This window comes from Ixodes scapularis, unplaced genomic scaffold (genome assembly GCF_016920785.2).
Source record: "Ixodes scapularis isolate PalLabHiFi unplaced genomic scaffold, ASM1692078v2 PGA_scaffold10__122_contigs__length_95168666, whole genome shotgun sequence".
NCBI lineage: Eukaryota > Metazoa > Arthropoda > Arachnida > Ixodida > Ixodidae > Ixodes > Ixodes scapularis.
Genome location: NW_024609836.1, coordinates 59,756,976 through 59,779,395, shown reverse-complemented (window position 1 = coordinate 59,779,395; position 22,420 = coordinate 59,756,976). Strand labels below are relative to the sequence as shown.

The window sequence follows — 22,420 nt, the reverse complement described above, 5'->3', positions numbered from 1 at the left end:
CTATGCCTAAAACAAAAAATTCAACATTGGCAATTGACAAAGCTTCTGCCCTTTATTATTGACAACGACAAAGGCACTAAATTTTGACTGACGGCCAAGGCACTTGCTTCCGCGACGTCTGCTCTTTCTTTTCTCTCTTTTTATATTAATGCATCGAGCCCGTCTCTAGAAGTGGTATGTACAGCCGGACTCTTGCGTCTCTCGGGCTACCCCGGTCAGCTGTCCGAGGTGACTTGCTGTAGGCCGTGCTCGTCGAGGTTGTGCAGGAGGTTGCATATGATGGGGGACTCCACCTGCAAGAAACGCACGGAACAGTGGATGCGTTGCGGTAGGTGCACGTTTCGTAGTGGCAGGAACTCACCCCCAGAATGTACTCGCACGTGCGGGGCTCCAAGAGGTAGAGAGAGACGCTGTCAGGGTGCCCCTTGACATCCTTGCACCTGTGCGGAAGAGACGAAGGTCAAGCGAACTCTGCCGTCTCTGAACGGTGCTCGGAATGTGCCCTCAACCGGCGCGCGCGGTGTCCCATACCAAATGCATGAAAAGTGACCCCGAAGTAAAGACACATGACGTCGCTCAAACTGGCGCGGCGCGCCGTCGGGCACCGCGATCTTGGCTTTTGGCTGTGGGAGTTCCAGTTAAAGATTGCACGCAAACGCAAGTGTTGCCGTCGTTGCGGCATCCTGACTCGTCGCCGCGGAAGCTTCCGCGGACCGTCGAGCCTACGGCAAGTCCCGGCTGAACGAGCGTCTGCCGTGTCCGCCGCCACGCCACCGCCAAGATTGCGACAGGCAGCGGCACGACAATTTTACGACTTTGTCGAGCGAAAACCGCAATGCCATGTCTGAAGAAGCATCAAACGCGCCGGTCGGAGATGCGCCCCAGGCACCGACGTTGGCTTCGGCCGGGAAGCCGAACTTCGAGGTGGCTCGGGCCGGAGCGTTCCCTCGTTCTCAGGCCGCTCACCTCAGTCTGACTTCGACAACTCGCTGCTTCTTGGTGGCATCGCAGAAGTCCCCGCCGGAGTAAAAGTGGGTCACGTACCTTCAAAGAAACAGGTGAGAAATTACTTTCTTGTACGCGTGTTCGTGGCTTTGTGCCGATGCAATTCATGTGGACCTCTTTAGTCGTTAACGGTACGAGGACGCTCGGGAGGTCTTTTGGTTCTCCCGCCTCCGGCACAAGTCGTCAAAGCGCAGCGGAAGCCGACAGGCATGCGCCGGAGGCCGTTTTCGCCCTCTGGGCGACTATGGGAGACCGGACGCGTTTGGACTAGAGCCGCTGTCGAACCGGTTAAAGAAAGAGCCTGAATGAGATAGTGCCGGGTCATTCCCAGTTTCCCTTTTGCAATGGCGAGCCACTCTATTGGGCTGTTCTTAGCCTTTGCTCTGTTATGAGTTACCAGTTACAAAAGACTGTTGTTAACTTCGGGGCATGGGGAGGTTGGAAGAAATTTAGAAACGACGAGACGAGGTGGACCTCTCGCGACGAATGGCATTCTACAGTGACGAGAGATTCGGACGCGACTCTGCCGTCTACCAATCGTCGCACGTGTCGGCAAGAATAACATAACGTTTTGTGTCTTTCACCTTGCCCCTGCCAAATTAACAAAAGTATTGCTGTTGTATGAGCGGCTTATTAATGGACCCAACAATCGCCCGCTCGGAATGAATCCGGGTACAATTGTCGTATTAATGTCTTGTTAATATAGGCACGCAGCCCTGACGTCACGCAGCTGCGGTGGCGCTGTCGACAGCACTGCGCATGCCCAGACGCTTCACCTTACGCGAATATGGTTTCTGCGCACACGCAGTGCCCACACCTGGTGTGGGCAAACGCTGGCTTGTTTGTAAACAGCTTGCCAGTCTATAGAGAAACATTTGTGGCGACGAACCATCTAGCTATACACACATTTTTGCCACGTCGTTTCGAACATCTCGCATTATGGATGCTCCCTTGGGGTACAGAGGTGTCCATAGTAACAATGTCGCTTTCCAAGCTCTTCCTATACAGGCTGGGTCGCACATTTGCATTTGACTGTCACTGAATGACTCGCAACGAGGGAACAGACTGGCATTAACTATCCAACAGCCCTGGAACTTCTGATCTGCATATTCTTGCTAATGTTTTTGCGCATTGTTTTTTGACCATGTACCCCAAGTACTACGTAATTCCGACGATGTTACAAGCAACCATTTCTCATAGTGCAAAGATGTGGTCGTGCAAATACTGCAAAACCTTCAGGCTAGTAACATGCGGGTCGGAAGTGTTTCCAGGCCTTCCCGACAGATAACACCAGCATTTGCGCGTTGCAATTTATAAATAAATAAGAAGCCATCATAACACGATCAATCAAATGCAAATGTGCAAACCAGCCTGGCATATTCAATGGTGAAGGCGGTTTAGCCAAGGGCACCGTACGTCCCCAACAAATTGAGGCGAGGCGGGTGCTCACTTTGGAATCTTCCCTTTCTTGGGTTTCCTCTCCGAGCGCTCCTCGATCCACGTCACGTGACTCTTCTTGTCCCACGTTCCAAGCAGGATGCTCGTGCGAGGTTTGTCTTTTTCCTGAAATGGGTGTTTGCCAGTTTAAGAACGGTCATTAAAGCATTTGTTTTAAATGTTTGAGGACGGTTTTCGATTAAGCGTGCCGGTGGCCAGACACGCGAGTTGCCACACCCTGCCACATCCAAGAATGCTTTTACAGTTCATGAAATTCCATCTCCATGCAATATACGGGGTGCGACCGTAAGGACTGGCCATTGTGCATGCCTCACAAAATTCGAATTCCAAACGTACATACCTGAAATTGAGCACGCGAGCATAGTTTTACAAGAAAGTTTTTGTGTATTCTTTTTTTAGAGTTTAAGTTGGAGGTGATAAAATATAAAATAACGCAAGAATGGCGGCCGTGCATTTCCTATGCCCTGTACCGGACTATCGTCGTCTGCGCACTGGTGTGTGAGCTTGCTCCCAGGTTCATATATTTCGTTAGAAGTGTAAATTATTGCAATTATTTTGCTCGTCGCCAGCCTCTGCTATTGGTTTTTAGCGTTTCTGCGTTCAGCGAGCCACCTGGGAGCGAGCTCATAAACCAGTGTGCAGATGACAAATGGGCCAATATTGGAGATGGGAAATACGTACTGTCTCCAATTTTGCTTTATTTTTAATGTTTTCACTATCTCGAAATTGAGTTCTAAAAAAAAACTAGACATAAAACTTCTGGTGAAACTACATCCACGTGGCCAATTTCAGGTATGTACACTTGGAATTTGAATTTTGCAAAGCGTCCCAAATGTGTTCGTCCTTACGGCCACACCCTGTATTTTCTTTTTGTGAAGGTTTCCTTTCAATGCGTAGCCAAAGAGATTAACCAGTATGACTTACAAATTCAGCATTCTGTTGAAAAAAAAATCCAAAATGAAAAATTTCTTTATTTCTTATCAGACTGCACACTTCCTTTCAAACTTTTCAATATTGAGGGACCCCTATTTGCATTGAATGGCAGCCAGAGAAGCCTTGTCAGTCTTGACATTGATCCCATAAAGCAGTTAAGAAGCTTACAGACCTAAACAATACTGCACATTGCTAGAGCATTTACTTCATGGTTATGCACTAATGGGTTGCTCAGGCCTGTTAAAAATTGTGCTTAACTGGAAGAATGTTTTGCTCGGGGAGGGACGGTCGAGGAAGCTCGGAGGACCTCGGAGGGTAGTCTGGGGAAACCCCGTTTGAGGACCCACGCTCTAATTAATACTGAAACATTAATAACATTTCTGACAGGCTCAGTTTTCGTGCGAGCCAATAAGCCCAAGTGGAAGCTCTACGCAGCACTGCCCTCTAGTAAATAGAAAAACTTCACTGCCAAGAACAGTGCCTAGGTTTTGTAATTAGTTCTCAGGCTGGGACCCGCAATGAATTCTGCGAGAGCTTCCGTGGCTCTGTGTGACCGGAATGGAACTGGACGTCCAATCGGTGGGAAAGCACTTGCCTCGTGAAATTGGGTGACCCTTTTTCCGTAGCAGAACTCGTACTTCCACCAGCCAACTCCCTGGAAACGCAAAATGCATGAAATAATTTCCTCGCCCAGATTAATAAAAAAAAAAAAAAAAAAAACAATCGCTTGCAAGATTTTATTGAAAGGCAGCACCAATGCCGTCGGTTGATGATCCCCAGGACTGGATCATTAGCTATGTTTCGTATATCCGAATCTCGCAACTTCAAGCACTAAAAAGTGACGATATAAAACATTCATAAAGCATGGGGTAAGTATCAGTTTTTGTTGACAGATGCTGATTTTCACAAAGAGCATTTACGAGGCTTGCCTTTTATTTCTTTTTGGCAACCCACTTCCCCCATATAGACGATCGCTCCATTATCTAAACAAACTACTACCGTGTGTACACTAACGCTTGAATCCCACTTTGGACGGTCCGTGAAAATTGGTTTCTCAATGTATCGTGCTGACATTTACTACAGAGGTGCCCGAAGGTGGTGCACTCATTAATTGAGAGTATGAATACATGGATCCTCTGGAGTCAAAAGAAAGAAAAAAAAAACTGGTTTTGTCTATGGAAAAGTTATCTCTAAGCCTTTTCTTCAAAGTTGTTGAAAAATCGTTCTGGGCTATTGTCGCGTTTATTACAACTGAAAAATCGGTTGAGATGAAAAGAAAATTCAATTCGCTTACTATTCTTCACGTGATTTGGCCCAAATAAACGCCACAATGACACAAAATATTATTTAAGTGTACATGCAAAGTATAGAGCAAACAATTTATTTTTCGTGACTTTCTCGGATGAGCCAATTTTTCCACAATTTTAGTGAAAGTTTCCACCACCTTTGGGCACCTCTGTAATATAGATCCTAGTGTAAGTCATTAAGAACCCAATTTATGCGGACTGTCCAAAGTAGGATCGAAGCGTTTGCTACTCAAAAAGTACCAAAAAGAAAAAAAAGATAATGTGTTCTCTTTTGCTTTTTCCAAAAGCGTTTTAAACGCATAGCGTTTATAGAGCCTCTTCGCACTCCTCCTTTAGCAGGCACAGTAAGGGGGCCGCTCAAAAGCACATTGCTAGGGCTTACGAATATGTAAAGCCATCACAGTCTCGCACAACGTCGCAGGACACTTTGCCGTCGCACGACGCCATACGACGTCAAACTCTAACAATGTCTGGAGTTCAGCCTCTGCCTCTGCTTTGCTAACCCCAGCCTGAGGCTACAACAAACATTGGTGGCATACAATCCGCTCCGGACCACGTGGCTGCTACTTCTGGCCGTAAGTTGAGGGGTGGATGCTGTTCTTGTTGTTTTTTTTTCTAGTGTTTTTTCTGCCACCACCATTTCGCAGAAAGAAAAAAATACTACCGTAACATCTTGAGAGATAGCCCACCTAAAATCATCGAGAGCAAATCAGTTGTAGCAAAAGAATGTGAAGGTATGTTTACGCTTCGTTCAATCATTGTCCTTGTTTCCGACGAGGTCACTGATGGCCCGGGCTATCTTTCAATGTTTTGGGAAAAATACAGAATCGTGGCAAGAGTAGAAGTAGGTTGTCTTTTGGGGGTGGGGTATCTCTCGTGATACTAAGGCAATGCATGTTTCGCAGATTATGAACGTTGTTGAAGATTCACTCTAAGCGGTATTTGCTGAAAGAGTGAAAATTGGCGCACAGCCCCTTTATTAAGTGAGGCACAGCTGCACAAATACGGCACACTTAACTTGCCAGAAAGCGGGACGCATTGTCACAGGTGGTGTACGTTTAAAAGGTCGAGCGGCGGTCCCAAACTTCAGTCAGATTCACTTGTCTGCAATATAATTGGGATTTTTAACCTCGATTTAAACTCGCGACACCAAACCTCGAACTAAAAAAGCATGTCTTAATCGTGCTCTCTTAAATAAAATAAGAAATAAAAAAAGGCATTAATATAGATTTGGAATTAACAATTTCATGAGGCCAACTAGTGCCTCCTACTATAACGCGATAGAAGCGGACGTTCTACGCAGGTGACACGAGGGCGACTTTTCCGAAGTCGCAAGTTGTCGCAGCTTTTACACGCTTAGTGTGTTGGGGAATGTTCCGAACCAGGACGTACGGTGGTGGCCGAGAATGGGGCTGGAACTTTGCATGAAAGCGCAAAGAGATTATTAAAGGAAAGAACCAGGTCGAGCGGGGTTCGAACGCCGTTCCTCCTTGCGACGGCCGCGTCCGTTGCCAACTCTGCCTTTCACGCTGCAATGTCTGGTAAACTTGGAAACGCATGACGTGTTGCAAAATGAGCTGGGCACATGGTGTGCCCGGCTTATTCGCACACCCCATGACGTCGCGTGACTTGACGTCGGTGTGTAGCAACGTCGCAATTTTTCTGCCGTATTTAACGGGGAATGTAGATGATGCCCCCGTGGGGCTGTATTGCGCGCGTGACCCTGACCGGTGCGTCGGTCGGGCACGACGTGTTCCTTTTCTCGTGAAACCCGGCCCTATGACACATTCCGAGTTCATTTGAAAAGTCCTTGATAGCAGTTTCTGGAGAAAGGAGTTTTAACAGAGAGAGGAAGGGGAAGGGGGGGGGGGGAGGGGCAAGTGACTCACCCCGGTGAGGCAGTGTTCACCGCTGAGGAAGTCTTGGAGGAGCTTCGGGTCGTGCGGAGGGGCGCTGCTGCCGCCGACGCTCACCGGGTCGACGACGGTCGGCCTGCTCTCTCTCGGCGGCCTGGGACTCTTTCGAGTTGCGATGCAGGAGAGAGGACATTGAAACATGAACTATACAAAACGCGGCTTTTTTATTCGGCGTGTCGAAGAAAAATATTTACAGTGTTTTTTTTTTTTTTTTTTTCTGTTGCAAAAATATATATGTTGCCAAACGCTCGATCTCCAGCAAAATGTAGCGCTAGGGGTCTGGACCAGACGTCAATGTTTCGAAAGTAACTGTTAGCTGGTTCAAAGTTCCGAGCAATGTTCCGCAATTTTCGCCAAAAAAATAAGGCCCGCTCCCCGTAGCTCCTGTGATTCCGCCCCTTGTATTCGTGGGCTTTTTCAACCACTATTTCCCCACTAAAAATTTAAAAAAAATTGCTAACGACTTTCTAATAAGATAACGGTTCGTTCATTTGTTTCGAACCACTAGCACTACATCTGGACAGAGGGTTCGACAGCGGTCCGGTTTATCTCCCTTTTTTTTTTCACGCATTATTCTTCTTTCTTAACTTTAAAAGCTTTTGTCGGTGTTATAAGCTACCAATTTCCGTGGGCAGTACATACATTTGACCTCGCAAATACCGCAAAACCTTCGCTCTAGCGAAATGCAGTTCCGGGGTCGCCGCATAGACGGCGCCAGCATGCCAGCACGTTCTCTCGTCGTAAGAGATCGCAAGAGGTTTTAGAGCATGCAGGCTTTTGGTCATATACAGTAAAACCTCGTTATAACAAAATGGGATATAACAAACTAATGGATATAACAAAGCAATCATAATTCCCCTTGCTTGCTAATAGTATGGAGAAATGGACATTGGCTATAACAAACTAATGGTTATAACGAAATAACTACGACCGCTCCTTCAACTTTGTTATAACGAGGTTTTACTGTACTGTTACGATTGGTTGTCTGTGTGCTCTGCAAGGGAATAGACTTGCGCACCCTGGAATTCGTAAACAGCGCAGCTGTTACTTGAGTAAATTTATTAGACAGCTTTAAGACTGCATTAAAACCAAATGTTGAATTTTTGAAACATTTGCACTGTAAACTGGACTACACTACTAGCTGGACTCATTGTCTCAAGAACATTATGCGTGATTGCAACTATGCCTGAAAAATGGCTCATCCGGTAAACAAGACATCCCAAAAACACCCTGAGACTGGGGAATGCCCAAAGGGGGGAACGGTGTCTGAATTGTGGCTTTTCGATCCCCTGTTGTCAGTTTCTCCCGGCATCTACTCTGCCCAATAGTCCGTCAACAAGTTCTTGAGCCATTTTATTTTTTCATGCAAAATTATGAGGGACATATCTCTCAGCACAGCTTTCACATATAGAATCTGCAGTTGTGCAGATTATTACGACTGTAATCAGAACAGTGGAATTGACATCGCTGCAATGTCTTTCACGTTCAGGAATTAGATGCCCATTACGAGGCGATCTCACTGACGCTGCTTAGTGGAGGTCAGAACGTCACCGACCTGTTCCTCGGGATACAGAAGTCCGTGGGCTTCCTGATCCATCAGTACCATCCCCTTGGGCCTGGTTGGAGCGCCGTCCTTGGCGATGCAGCTGATGTGGTTCTCGGGAGCAAAGTCCAGTCTTGTCACGGAGACGGCATTTGCAAGATGCAGAGTAAAAGTCTCCCTCAGGAAAGTGGCACAAAGAAGACAAACTTGAGGACAACTGTAAAACACTTGGCCAGTCTCCGGTAAACTCCATCTTGGGCAAAAAACATCTAAAAAATACTTGAAGTACAGCACAGAGTAAATGAGAGCTTATGTACTTACGAGTAGTAAATACACTGGGCATAATGTACTTGGAGTAAACTACTATAAATACAGTGTACTTTTAAAGTAAAATACAAGTACTTCTTAACACAATCTTTCATTCCCTTACGCTGCATTTTTAAACTGGTGTGCATTGCTCAAGGGGTGATCGGGGAGATGCATCAGCTATTTCTGGAAATGGCAAGTATTGAATAAAGTCCAGTGGCCACGGATTAGTTGTTTTACACTTAACACAATCGACAAAGGCTCTTATTTAAATCGGTCTTGTAGCCGTCATTACTTCACGCAGAGAAATGATCGGATGACATCTTGAAAGAAGACAGCATGAAACAATAATGTGCCATTTTTTGTTAGATGTTCGTAAACTCTCACACTTGACCTAAGAAGTATATAGAACTGGGAAAGCCAAGGACGCAAGCATGTGGTCCTTGAAAAAACTTAATTTCACCGAACCCAGTTGTAAGAATGTACTTTGACGTCGCAAGTTGTACTTGGAAAATACCAGAAAAAAAGACTTTAAATACAAGTAGAAACTTGGAGAATGTACTTCAGGTGAAGTACAAGTTTTCTAAACCTACTACATGAAGTAGTACTTTAAGTACAATGTACTTAAAGTACTTCCCAACACTGCATGGACGTCTGTCTGTTCACTCATCAATACCTGTACTTTCGTGGATGTCTCCTCATTCATAGATCTATGTCTGTTCACTCATGGACGTCTACTCATTTATGGATGCATGTCCCTTCCCTCATGGACGTATGTACTTTCATGGATGTCTGTTCACCCGCAAACATCTGCCAATTTACGAACGCGCCGAGGAAAGTTAAGCACAAGTCGGGGAGCACCTCACCTGTAGTCCGGGTGAGCGCACAGGTAGGGCGTGAGTACCACCACCTGGTACTCGCACGTGGAGACCTCCTCGAGGCTGAGGATGTCGTTGCGGGAGTCCTCGCTGCACACGTACAGGACGCTCGTCATGCGGCGCACATTGTTGATGTCGCACATGGTGCCGTCCGTCATGTTCACCGTGAAGTAGGGCATCTCGAGTCCCTCCAGCCGCATCGTCGGGGGACGCACTTTCTAAAGAAACAAAACAAAAAAATTTGACGTTTCAGTTTAGGCAGTGTAAGCTTGGTTTGCCTTTGAGGTACGGAGACACTGGTTATAACAGATAATAATATTGTTTATTTCCTGTTATGCATCGCGGTATGGGGAATTGTGGAAATTAAGATGGCGACGACAGGCTCGAGCAGTCAGTGCCGAGGCCGCCTGCCACCCGTACATCACTTGGTGTTTGGGCTCTTAATTATGATACTTCCTGGAACTATCACATTTCCATTTGTACAAATGGTGGGGAAAGAGGAAAAAAGCTTCGAATTGAAGCTCCACGAGTCGTCCGACCCATGGCCAGTTGGTGAGCCAACAGTTTGTACAGCGGATGGCCACAAAAAAACATGCACAAAAAATACTAAGTAATGCAGTGATTGAAGTAACGGTAGAAAATTAATCTTAAAACCACAACAACTACAAAAAGGTTCAATTATGTACATTACAAATGGTCCATTTCGTAAAAATGTGCAATGGTGATCTTTTGGTTTCTAGCAGTATATTAATGTTTCTAAGGTGATCTAAAAGGCAGGGAACATATGTCAAAGCATTTGTTGCCCATAGTTAGATCTGAAGATGAGAGATTTAGTCAGTGCAGTATGACTGATTTGTTGCTCATAGCTCAGTAGATCAAAGATTTAGCCAGCGCAGTACGACTGTTGGCTTGGGGTCCTTAGAGAGGCAGTGCAACAACACTCAGTTGGAATGTTTTTTTATTTTACACGAGCCTACTGGCACGGTGGAACCCAAGTATACTCGCACGCAATGCCACTGGCCAAGAAACTCTTTTGATGCGGCATAATTTCGAGGATAAAAGCAAGCGTTTTCTTTCTGTCTCTCCTTTGCCAAACTCGATGACGTAGCTGCAATGTTGCAGTGTCGGCCTAGTCCCCCAGTGACAATATTTGAATGTGACTCGTACACTGGACCCAAGCATCGCGCGTGAGCATTCGATTTGGTCTAGCGACGATCGACACCTCGACGAGCATTCAAGTGGCGGCCCACATCCAATCGCTGCAGCAACGACGGTGGCCGAACTGTAATGAGGTCCGGAACTTGGCGTGTGTCGCATACTTTGCCGACCGCTGGGTGTAGCTAAAGTCAACATTGGGGCCATATAACTGATCCAGATCATGTGGCCACTTCTTCTGGCTACGAGTTGGAGGTGAACGCCGCTCGTGTTTCTTTAAATATTTTTTGGAGCTTCTATCGCGTTGGGTGAAAAATGAATGCATGCTTTATAGGTCATGAACGTCGGGGATTATTTCTAAACGGTATTTGCGCAAAATACAAAAATTGTTGCACCGCCCCTTTAGTGTGCGTCGTGCGGCAGTGACGTGCAACTGCACGCCGGTACGGCGCTCGTCCAGATCAAACGGGCAAAGTTGGGGACCGGATGCGGGATTCCCGGGTTCCGCTACGGGAGCTTCCGCTCCACGTGCCCCGAACAGCCCTAATACACTCGACCACCGAGCGTGTTACGAGGCTTGGCCTTAGGCTATCTTTGGGGCCTCGGGAAATACAAATAGGAATAATAAACCTGCAGACTAATCACTTTTTTTTTTTTTTCTGCACAAGGATACATTTTGAAGAATTTCGTCTGCTCTTTGAGTGCTAGGTTTCCAACCTTTTTTGTGACTAAAGTCCACCGAAAATATTGTTTATTCGTCACTAAGGGGCGATTCTTGCTTTGTGCAGTCCAATAAGGCAAGCTGTGACACAACACTGCACCGTGCTACAAAAAGAAAAAAAGAATTTCTGCATATTTTTGTTATTTTTGCAGAGGGAGGGGGAAGGAGGGTTGCAGCAAAGTTTGGCATGGTATATGCCTACCGTAAAATACCAAGGAAGCGCCCACTCAAAATTTGAAAATAATCGCGAAAAAATAGGGGATGGGCGCATCATATTTTTTTAGATGTTTCGAATATTTTGGGGGGTGGGCACTTAGCGCAGAATGGGCGGATGCCTGGTATTCTATGGTAGTCGCCTATATGTAATGCTTCCAAAATGAAAAAAAAAAAAAAAAACCAACTTAAACAACCACATTTGAAAAAAAAAACAATGATGTTAAGAGGTAAAACTCCCCCCCCCTTTGAACCATCCCCTCCAGGCCGTCGTGCCATCCTTCTCTTAATTACGTGTAACAACAACAAGAGGTGAAACAGGCCTAGGCACTTAGTCAACAGAAAACAAGCTGCATCTGGGTACAATCTGGCAAATAATGACTCGTAATTGGAGCGACACTACCGGTGAAATGCAGTAAAAATGGTGTCCTGAAGCTTCAGCCAACCTCGACGCAAATTACTGCAGACATTTACAATGCGGGGCACTGTTGCCACAAACATGACATCAGTATCTTTTTGCATTTTACTTGGGAAGGGCAGTGTTGGGAAGTATTTTAAGTACATTGTACACTTAAAGTACTACTTCAAGTAAGTATAGAATACTTGTACTTTACTTGAAGTACCTTTTTTGAGTATGTACTCATACTTTACTTTTTTGGAAGGCCAGGAAGGAAGACCAGCAAAGCTGTATTATGGTGGGACGACTTGAAGGACGACTTCTTAGACAGCCTCTAGGACGACGTCTAGGACGACCTCAAGGATGACTCTTAGGATGACCTCGGGGATGACTTCTAGGACAACCTCAAGGACGACCTCAAGGGCGACGTCTAGGACGACTTCTAGGGCGACGTCTAGGACGACCTGAAGGACGACTTCTAGGACGACGCCTAGAGAAATTCAGCCTTTTCACTCTGGTGAAAACCAGAGTGGAAAGGATGGAAAGCTGGCCACCATCTATGAGCGACGGTGGCAACCAGACAACTGGAAAGCTGGTTGCCTGGTTGCCACCGTCGCTCATCAATAGCGGTAGCTGTCCAGAGTTTTGTGTCGACATTTATTTGGTGAAGGACACAAAACTGGGGAAACTAGCCCTTAACAGCTCTGCTGTAAAAACTTTAGAGGGTAATGAAATTGTATCATGAAAGATTGTGCAAGTAAAAATACAATGTACTTGAAAGTACATTGCATTTATAGTACTTTACTTCAAGTACACTGCACCCAGCGTATGTAATACTTTACTTGAAGCACATAACCTCTCTTTCACTTTGTACTTTTCTTCAAGTACTTTTTTATATATACTTTGCCTAACACTGGGAAGTGCATTGGCAGACATGAAACTTTACTGCTTAGATTGGCGCCCCAGATGAGCACTTCCCGGCACTCTAGCACTTCCTACCACTCTTGATTGCATCAACAATGTCACACATCGTAAAACATAGCGTGGCACTATTAGCACAAACAAGTTCTTCTCTTGAATTCCTAAAGCTTTCATCAAAACCTTAGCTGAGAAGCGCCGACTTGGGGCACTATCCTAAGCGGCAAAATTTTGATGCCCACCCTTTCGAAGCAGGAAGCAAAACAGTGTCGACATCATGTTCACACTAAGAGCGTACACACAGTGTACACTGCAACAATTAAGCTACACAGGGGGTTTAGCGTTTCTCATTTAAACCTACAAACAAATACCGAATTCTCGGTGTTGTGCGTCAACCTCACTGTCCTTTGAAGATGAGGTATGGATTGTTTTCATTGTGCAGAACGGCTACAGTAACATCACGAGAGATGCCCCACCCCCAAAAGATAGCCCGCCCCCTATTTTTTTGTATGATTTGCTGTTGCTTTCGGAAACGCCGAAAGATATCCTACTTCTAGTAACTGCAGGACCCTGGCCAATGGTGACCTCGGCGAAAACGGTGTTACTTAACCACGGCGGGAAATAAGCAAACATTGCTGTCTGGGATGGTTCATTGCGCCTTCCTGCGATCACAAGTTTTGAGGGTTACAAAAATCTAAAACAAGCATTTTTTTTCAACTTTTGTTTTTTTTTTAAGCCACACCGAAAGTTAGCTTTTCCCTTATTTTCGTCCAATTTGCTATCAATTTTAGTTGGGCTATTTCTCGGGATATTAAGGTAGTTACATCTCAATATGGCATTCTCTTAGTTTCTATGGGAGGCAATGGACAAGGTTCAAGCATTACAACCACAGTTTTGTGAGTATATGTGAAGTATGCAGTACTTCGAAACATAATACCGGTAGTCTCTTGGTTCCCACACTTGACTGTTCTGTTATCATTTCAATGTTGCGCGTGCTCCTGAGAAAATCACTATTCTATTTCATGGATTTGTCTCGTTACATTTTAAACCCAGTCATAGTTTCCAGATTTTCAACCATTTCATATGGCAGCTGCATGCAAACTCCCTATGATAGCGCCTTGATAAACACGACCCCTTGTCAAAGAGACACTGACACCCCCCAAAACATATTTTCCCAAGCGATCCATTATGGTGTCAGAAGACTACCCAATCAACATTTTGCTACAGTGTCCCGTATATTTTTAGTAAAGTAAAAACATCGCAACCGAAACTGGACTGGGGAAGAAGAAACATAGAGGAGAAGAAAGATACCCAAAAATCATGTGGCAGTGCAACTTTTTTCTTTTTTCAATCAACGTGTTTGCAGTCTTTTAGAAGCCACAAAAAGTGGTTATCATATTTTTGTCCATTTCTAAATTCAGCGCGTGCCTTCGATGACCCACGACTTTGATTATCTTTGGTGGTTGTGTCTAAACCATAGAAAATGGCATGTGACCACGGAGAAGAGAGTGAGCACAACTTAAACCGGCGAGTTCTCGATCGGCGGTTTTCGGGCTGAAAGAAAACGAATTTTGAGCCGCAAACTGTGTTCTGGGTAGTCAGGCTGTCGTATGTCACGTACAAATAAAAACCTTGGCGAGCACAAATACCCTGCGAGTGTCCCTTTAATATTCATCCAGTGCCCACAAAACCACCTTTGGACAAATGGTTAAAAAAAAAAGAAAAAAAAAAAACCTTTAAAATGCAAAAAAAAAAAAAAAAAAATATTTACTACAAAAATTATGGCAAATTAAAAAAAAAAACAAAAAAAAAAAAAAAACCATTATTTAGATATAAATGTGCACTTTTAAATGCCTCACTCTTCGAGGAACACATTGGCGCAGCCATTTACAGACTTTTCACTTATGTCCATTTATGTCAACACAACCCCCAGCCGCTCCTACACACCTTTCCAAGGAACACTCAAACCCAGGGGCAACAAACCGTTTTCGAGCCCAGTCACTGGGTTTGAAGCTACAGTTGCTGCTAGCGGCAAAATTCTCGTCTTTTCTCGCTGTATTTTGTGTTTCATGGTGTATGTATTTTCTCGAGGACATTGAGAAAGCGTTGTACCACAATTAAATTTAAAAAAAGAAAATATTGTAAACTATTTTTGCTGGGTGCGCGTGCGACAGAATGAATGCGACTGGAATGTTAGTTTGTTTGTTTTTTCGATAAGTTTTGATGAGCATCAGCAACATGGCGGCAGCCTAGGAGCATTTTTTGGAAAGGTGTATAGATTGTGAGAAACACCCGCATCAATGAGATATGCAGAAATTCTTGATGCCGCTATATTCCATGGAACTACTATGGATACTATAAGAATACCTCACCGATTCTTCCGTCAGAAACAACATCAACCACACCTGCGGCCCTCGCAATGAGCTACGGAGATTAGTTGGACACATTGTTTTGCTCGAATCTGTTTTTCCACTCGTCACTAAACAAATGCCATACGCAAAGTTGGTCGACAGAAATATTTCTGTTGACTATTTGAAAACACTTCTCTGTTGCGTTTCAATGTATATGTTTGCCTTTCAAGATGTACCTTTTTCTTTGTTTTGTTTTTCGATTATTTTTTGTCTCTTTCGCAGCACATGGACCGAACTACTGCTTTGGTTTTCTGGGGGTCTGTTACTGCAAACACTGACTTAACAGTTCAGTTGGAAAATCAAGAAATGACCTTGTCAGGTTTTTTTGTTTTTTTTCACAAGTTTAGCTTTTCTGCCACGGCTCCTTATTAACAGGTGGCTAGCTCTCCTCAACAATAGTCTCGTATCAGCACACTACAAACAACTCATATTTCAGGCCTTCAGGCACGAAGACTTACACACGAGGGCACATGCTATACGTCTTTCAAAGATTTTGTTCAGGTTTTCCCTGCCTCTAGAGTTGCAGTGAGGATCAAGGAACATACCTTATTCGAAGCCTCTTGCCTTGACTTGAGCTGCTGCAAGTACTCAGCCTCTGAGGAGGTTGAAAGCAGAGAGCAGTAAGCCAGTTGAACTATGCATCGTGACTACAGTCTATTAGAACTATGCATCGTGACTACAGTCTATTAGAACTATGCATCGTGACTACAGTCAATCAGTTGAACTATGCATCGTGACTACAGTCAACATTAGAAAAGCAAGAAAGGCTCCCCCACAAAGCCTTCCACTTTTCCCACTTTAGCAGAGTGAACGCTGGAGAGAAGGGAACCACCAATCCTGACAAGCGGAGAGCTTTGTGGGAGGGGCTTATCCTGCTACTCTTAAAGGCCAACATACCACTTCGCGCCTTCTACTTCTGCCCACCTCCGCCTTTCCTATATCCTCTCCACTCTTTACCTTGCCCCAACTTGGCTCCCCTCGCACCTTACGAGGGGGGAGCGCTAAGTTGATTATCTTCCTTTCAGAAAACCAAGGTTGTACGTCGGCCTTTAACTTGCAATAGATTATCGGCATGAACAAAGAATAAGCAATGTTCAAGTCCTTACCGTCTTTTTCCATTTTGTCTGCGTCGTATCTCCCCAGGTGGAACTGTTGTAGAACGATCTGAAATTGACGATTCTATGACACTCGTTATTATTGTGACCAAGAGCTAAGCGATACAAAAACAGCCACGCATGTCCCACTTAGCAGACACTGTGAAATGAAGCCCTCGCTGCACAGTTTTTGTCGGGAACAAACATGCTCCCCTAGTCCAAGACAATTAACCAAGTAACTTATTCCCTGCTCCCTGCATGGTCTTGGCAGGGAATAGCAGTGTCTAAATGCTAAGGGAGACACTACCAGGCCACGATAGTGTGTGTTTTACCTTGCTGGGCTGGTTTTCTTCGTGGTATTGCCTGATGCTCCTTCCATGACACAGTTCATACGTCCAATACTGCTCCAACTGCAAAAACGTTGAATGCTATTTCATGCGACAGCTTTGCAATCCTGAAGTGATCCGTGCCTCCACTGGCCCATTCCACTACCTATGCACACTTAAAAACAAAAGAGCAAACAGCGTAGTCACACTGACAAGAGTTACCAGAACCCCCAGTTTGCCTTACTGCTTTTGTAACAAACTAAATGTATAGTGTGTCTGCAATGAATCCTAGCGCCGTAAAATGTGCTGAGAAAAACGGCACCTGCACATAAAGAGTTCAAAGTTTCATTGAGTGTACATTTAGTGTGTGTCATCTGCTCACAGCATCTATTGGGAGATGGCGCCAAAAATTACAACCATTGCTAACTTGGTTGTCTACAAATATGTCTGACATTGAACTTGGCAAATTTGTTGGTATCATTTTTCACAGGACGAGCTACACCTTAAAATTTCACCAGGTAAAACGCACTACTTAAATGCACATTTGGTGAACGTTTGAGCTTTCTACGTACACATGCAGATCTTCCCGGCTCGTTGTACAGTGCTAGGATCCATTATAGACGCCCTAGGCATGAACATTTCGACGCCGCACCACTCTTCTACAACAAACGTCGATGCAGAATCTCGATACAAATAGAGCTGGTTTGAATTGACACGCACAGCTAGATGCTTATGATATACAGAGGTGCAAATTAATGCATATTGTGTAGCTTACTTTATATGAACAAAACATTCTTGTGAATAATGGCTTCAGCAGCATCAATGGAGACGGTCCTGTGTATGGGGTCGAGCGGTCAGCATCCTGCAACATAGCAGTGTAATACAGGACTAGGAAACGAGGTATGATAGACAGACTTTCTTGCTACCGTAACAAAACGACGTCTCACCGTTTTTGAGGTCAGTGTCTTTGGAAGCATGCATTGGTATCGTTCATTGTCCGCAGATACAACCCATAGCGACTCCTGATCCTCCTGCTAAAATCGACAAAAAATATGTACAAACAGCAGTGTTTTATAAGTTTCTTTACGATTGACATCCGATTCAAGACAGATCACACATCTATCTGTAATGGGCTGTAGACATTACAGCAAATGTAATTTTCGGCAAGAGCAGCAATAAAAGCAAACAATGTAGCGGGGGAAAAAAAAGAAAAGAAGCAAAGTGCACAGACATTAGAGAAATTGGACAAGCAATAGTGTACAAACAAGCCTCTTCAAATCAGACGACTCGAGACAGATCACACATCTATCCGTAACCAGCTGTAGATGTAACCGTGGCTAAGCGTAACGACTTTAAAGGCGTACTTAAACGTAACATCGAATCTCTCAAATGCAATTTTCAGTATCATCAGCTATGAGATCAGGCGTAATGTAGCACGTAAAAAAACCCAAACCGTAAAGACGAGAAAAAAAATCGCTGCGCAAGTTTTTACGAACAAAAATTTAGGTGTGCCAGTGCGTTAGTGTTGCCTATACATGGCAAAAAGTACCTGGGACTCGAGTTACAGATAGACGACTGAACACAAGCACGGGGGTTTATTTTTCTTACGTGATTGTTTGTTTTCCTTACTCGAATGACTGACCTTAGTTAAATCTGGCTGATCGCTCGCTAGTCTCCCATTGCCTATGTCGTCTGCTGTGGATCCAGGCCAGTTGATGCTAAACATGAGCGAATCGTCGATGTGTTTGAGGTCGCTTGCCGCTCCGGTGAGGTGAAGTAACGTGTACAGGAAGACGGGTGCATGGTGTAATCTGCAAATAAACATGGCTCCTCCGAGACTATCCGTTAAGTTCGCAGCAGCACCAGAATTCAGATTGAAGACACATCAGCAGGTGTTTTGTCGTCTGCGGAGATTACATTGCTTCCCGTACGTCGCTAGCTCATACCTCCACCGCACAGCCCAGAGCTAGCGCCTCTCCAGCTGGCAGAGTGGGAGCTGTGGCTGCTTGTTACTATGGTGAGGTACGTGCGTGCTTACTGTTAATGGCATGTTTCAGAGGCAACCACGAGGGCTAAAATAGCGCTGTAGTCAAACACAACAAAATAGTTATTAATGCGTTTTTTATATATTTTACATGGCGTTTCATAGTGTGCAATTATTTATTGTGTGTGTTTTCCTTATAATAATACATTTTGTTAATGCATATGTATGTGTCTCGACCGTCTTAACACCATTTTTTACAGAATGTTTTGACTTCAAGTAAGTTTCCATTTTCAAGTTCGACAAATACAGAACCGATGTTGCCTCACTGAGAGAATCGAATATCTCTGAAGCCGACTCGCACCAAAGGTTGTGGTGCACGCATTTATCTCCCATTGGACAGTTTCGGGGCAATAAAAAGTATTTAAATGTAGGTATTGTTACTACTTTTTCAAATTTTATTTTAAGTTGATAATTGCAGTCAACACCATAGTGTTTTGTAACGTTTCAAAAATTCTAAAGGCGCAAAATTTTGTTATTTTGTTTTTATATTTTTATTTAGTGTTGGCGGAGGAGCACATTATTTTCTGCTGTACATCTTTTCCGTTTTTGCATCGCTTTACGAGTCTTCCGAGAAAGAAAAGAGTGCAATATTTTTATTGTGTTTTCTTGTTATATCAACGTAACACACTACATTTCTGATCGACCAAAATACTTGATAGATACGTAAGTTTTCTAACGAGTTAGTGTAACTGCGCCACATCGCCAAACGGACGATCGAGGATGCTGCACAAAAAAGAACGCTTTTCGAGATTCGCGCCACAGATGGCAGACGGTTTGAAGTGTACCAAGTGTTTTTGTTTGTGTTCCCGTAGACGCCGTTCGGCGTGAAGTTTAAAAAATGTTCTTTGTGTCCGTGATCAGCCTACTGTCGTCACTAGGATTACCTCAGCTACGGCCGGTAAGCCCAGCGTCACTCTGCCACGAAGAATGCGTTGGAACCCGCTGTGGAACGTTCCATTCGTCTCGTTTAAGGTCTTGCTCGGGTGAACATGGAACCTCAATCTTTACGTTGAAACGCATTGACGTTTAAAAGTGATGAATTCTGTTTGGAACGTGGTGCAGTATTGAACACAGCCATGTTCTTAGAATCATTTAGATAATTGAGTGTGTTCGGCTCTGAGCCTCTTACCAAATCACCTCGATTCTCACCGGTACATTTCACTCATCCAAGTTCCTTTCACATACAGTTCTGGGAGTGGATGATGATCAGAACCTCATTAGGACAAACTTTATGGAAATTAGCTATGGTCGCTGACAACTTATGGAACACACGGCGTGGTTTATTATGGTAATATGTTCTGAAGCTCATTCGTAAGGAAGGTCTTCATCTCGTATTGTGTGAACACAGATGTCAAACTACAAACCAAAAGTCTTACCTTAAATTGTGCGTAAACCCTTTAAAAAAATAAAATTGGGCGATTAAAGATGGGAAAAAAATGTTTATTTACGTCAATGCAAATTATGCATGCATGGAAATGGACTTAGCCGTGCAGGTCCTTGTGGAGAAAGTTTGTTTTCACCAATTGGAAAATTCGCCACATGATTGGTTATATAGGGTGTCTGAAATACCGAGGCTCGATTTAAAATGGGCCTTAAAATCGGTGCCTGCAAGTAAAAAATTAAACTTTTCGTCAAAGGTGTGTTTCATAGGTGGGTTTTATCTTCTTAAATTACAAAGCGTAGCTCCCTTTCTGCAAAAAAGAAATAGACAACTTGTCAGGATCAGTAGCGGACGGCGACTCGGACGACCAAGTCCAGTGGCAAGGTGCGTTTGGCGCACGTATTGATAGACGGTGCTACCTCCTTTTCGAGGCTGCTCGCGACGACCGTTTAATTAGTATAATCTTTTTGTAATGAACCTTTGGTTTAAAAATAAATGTGGGCGATGAGAGCAAAACTGGAAGTAACAAAAATAAAAGAATACTCTGTTGTATATTGACATCACTCTTGCTGCCGACAAATTTCGTCTGCTTGTCTTCCGCTTCCGTTCACTGATTGGCTACACCTTCTGACACTGCTCCCGACGCCATCTATCAATATGCGCGCCAACTGTGTCCCGCCACTCGACTCTGTCGTCTCCGTCGCTGTCTGCCGCTGATCCTGGCAAGATTTTTGCTCCTATTTCTTTTTTACAGGAAGGGAGCTACGCATTCTTTTTTCAAGGTAAAACCCACCTGTGAAATACACCTTTAAAGAAAAGTTTAGATTGCATGTGCAGGCACCGATTCTTACGGCCCATTTTAGATCAAGCCTTGACATTTCAGACACCCTATGCATGCGTTGCACATGGCATCATATGTCACCGTACCAGGTGCCATGGCTCTGTACCATGCTCCTGTGCCTGTACCTTGTGCAGCATACATATGGCACCTCCAAATTTGTCTTCTCGGCAAGGCTTGCCAAGAAGAGCAAATTCGATGGTGCCAAATGTATGCCGCAGAAAGCACGAGCACAGGAGCATGGTCCAGAGCAATGGCGTCCGATGTGACATCAATGTGAGCCATGTATTATACAATTTATTCTTCAAAACACACCTTTTATACCTATAAAAATGCTGAAAGGCTTTATAAAGTATCCCTTTACACCTAAAGGGATGCTGAAATGAAAACTGAAATATACCTCTTACATTCGGAATTAAGTTAATTATAATCAACAACTGTAAATGAAAATAGCATGTTTGTACATGGAACGGATGGCCATATTTTTCGTTCCAAACGACCGGTTCTAGCGAGCGCTCGAAGGGCAGCCATTGGAGAGCGCGTTGCGTCAAGGGAGACTCTGCACGTTCGTGACTTCAAGCTTGGCGTGGCTATGTGCTGCGCCACTTGGTGGCGTCAACGCGTTGCAACCCAGCCGATTGAGATGCCCAAGGACTGGTTGGGCAACGCTATCGGAGGCACAAAAGTTACTCACCTGTGCCCAAACCCCACGGACCTCCTCCTCTTCTCTTACTCTCCCCCTCTCCCCACGGGAGGTGGACAGACCCAGTGGGTGCGGGACAGAAATGAAATCTGGTTCGGCCAATTTCTACGGGGAGCGCACTCGCGTAGCTTGCCGCCAGACTTTTGTGCATCGGCGCTATTTGATTGGATTATTGACATAACGGCATTCGATGAAGCCTTGGGAACATCCACCAGGTGCAACCTGGTATAATTGTTTTATTTACTTTAAGCAGAGTTTTCGAGACTTTCTGAACAAGAAATTAGTTTCTTTGTGGTGTTGCCACAACATGGTTGACATTTAGACAATGAAAAAGGCTCTAGAATATTGTTTCTATATATTGAAGGCTCCCCATCATTGTGACAAATTAAAGACTCCTATTTAAATTGTTTAATTGTGGTTTAGTAAATAGACCATTTTTTGTTTGCACTTTGTGACCTGTAATGCTTACTGCTGTAATCTGTACAAATGTTTGCTTAGCTCGTGTGTACAGAACTTACTTCCTGGATCCGGCTCTGTGCGAAGACGATGCTCGCTTCTGTTTATTCAGACAATTCTGGAAGGCTCATATTACGTACCACAAGCAATGACAAACATCTTCCATCTGTTTCGAATTCCCTCGATTGCCATGCATAAATAGGGGTTCTTTGTTTAGGGGTAAAAGCCATTTGTACCCGAAATTCATATCTGGATTTGATTCTTTCAAAATTGGGGTAAGCTCAGTTTCTCCCCAAATATTAGAAAAGAACATTGCCCTTTGTTTTTCAAGCTATTTGGAGATGTACAACCGAACCATAGTACCATTTTTAAATAAACCACCTAATGTCAGTCAGAAATTCCAGCTAGAATAATTTC

General features: G+C 44.4%; 2 protein-coding genes across 5 annotated transcripts in view; one reads left to right on the top strand and one right to left on the bottom strand.

Moving 5' to 3' along the window:
- Positions 1–26: 26 nt before the first annotated feature.
- Positions 27–18,797, bottom strand: LOC8052243 (endoplasmic reticulum lectin 1). Of its 4 annotated transcripts, none has more exons than XM_029991651.3 (14): positions 18,224–18,797; positions 17,529–17,615; positions 17,357–17,443; positions 16,588–16,665; positions 16,268–16,325; positions 15,707–15,756; positions 9,335–9,564; positions 8,175–8,295; positions 6,593–6,721; positions 3,992–4,051; positions 2,456–2,568; positions 967–1,044; positions 362–440; positions 27–293 (listed from the first exon to the last, which is right to left on the bottom strand). In XM_029991651.3, the coding sequence occupies exons 1-14, from the start codon at positions 18,404–18,406 to the stop codon at positions 216–218; spliced, it is 1,431 nt and encodes a 476-aa protein (XP_029847511.2). In that variant the 5' UTR covers positions 18,407–18,797; the 3' UTR covers positions 27–215. The 4 variants fall into 4 exon arrangements, with proteins under 4 accessions (XP_029847511.2, XP_029847510.2, XP_040354849.1 ...); XM_029991650.3 differs by having other exon boundaries at positions 16,268–16,340; positions 17,529–17,612; positions 18,224–18,613; XM_040498915.2 differs by having other exon boundaries at positions 17,529–17,612; positions 18,224–18,590.
- A 704-nt stretch (positions 18,798–19,501) lies between these two features.
- Positions 19,502–22,420, top strand: part of LOC8052247 (RNA-binding protein Nova-2) — an 82,773-nt gene continuing 79,854 nt past the window's right edge. Inside the window, exon 1 of the mRNA XM_042288472.1 lies at positions 19,502–19,523. The gene's annotated coding sequence lies outside the window, so the exon portion shown is untranslated. The remainder of the gene's footprint in view (positions 19,524–22,420) is intronic.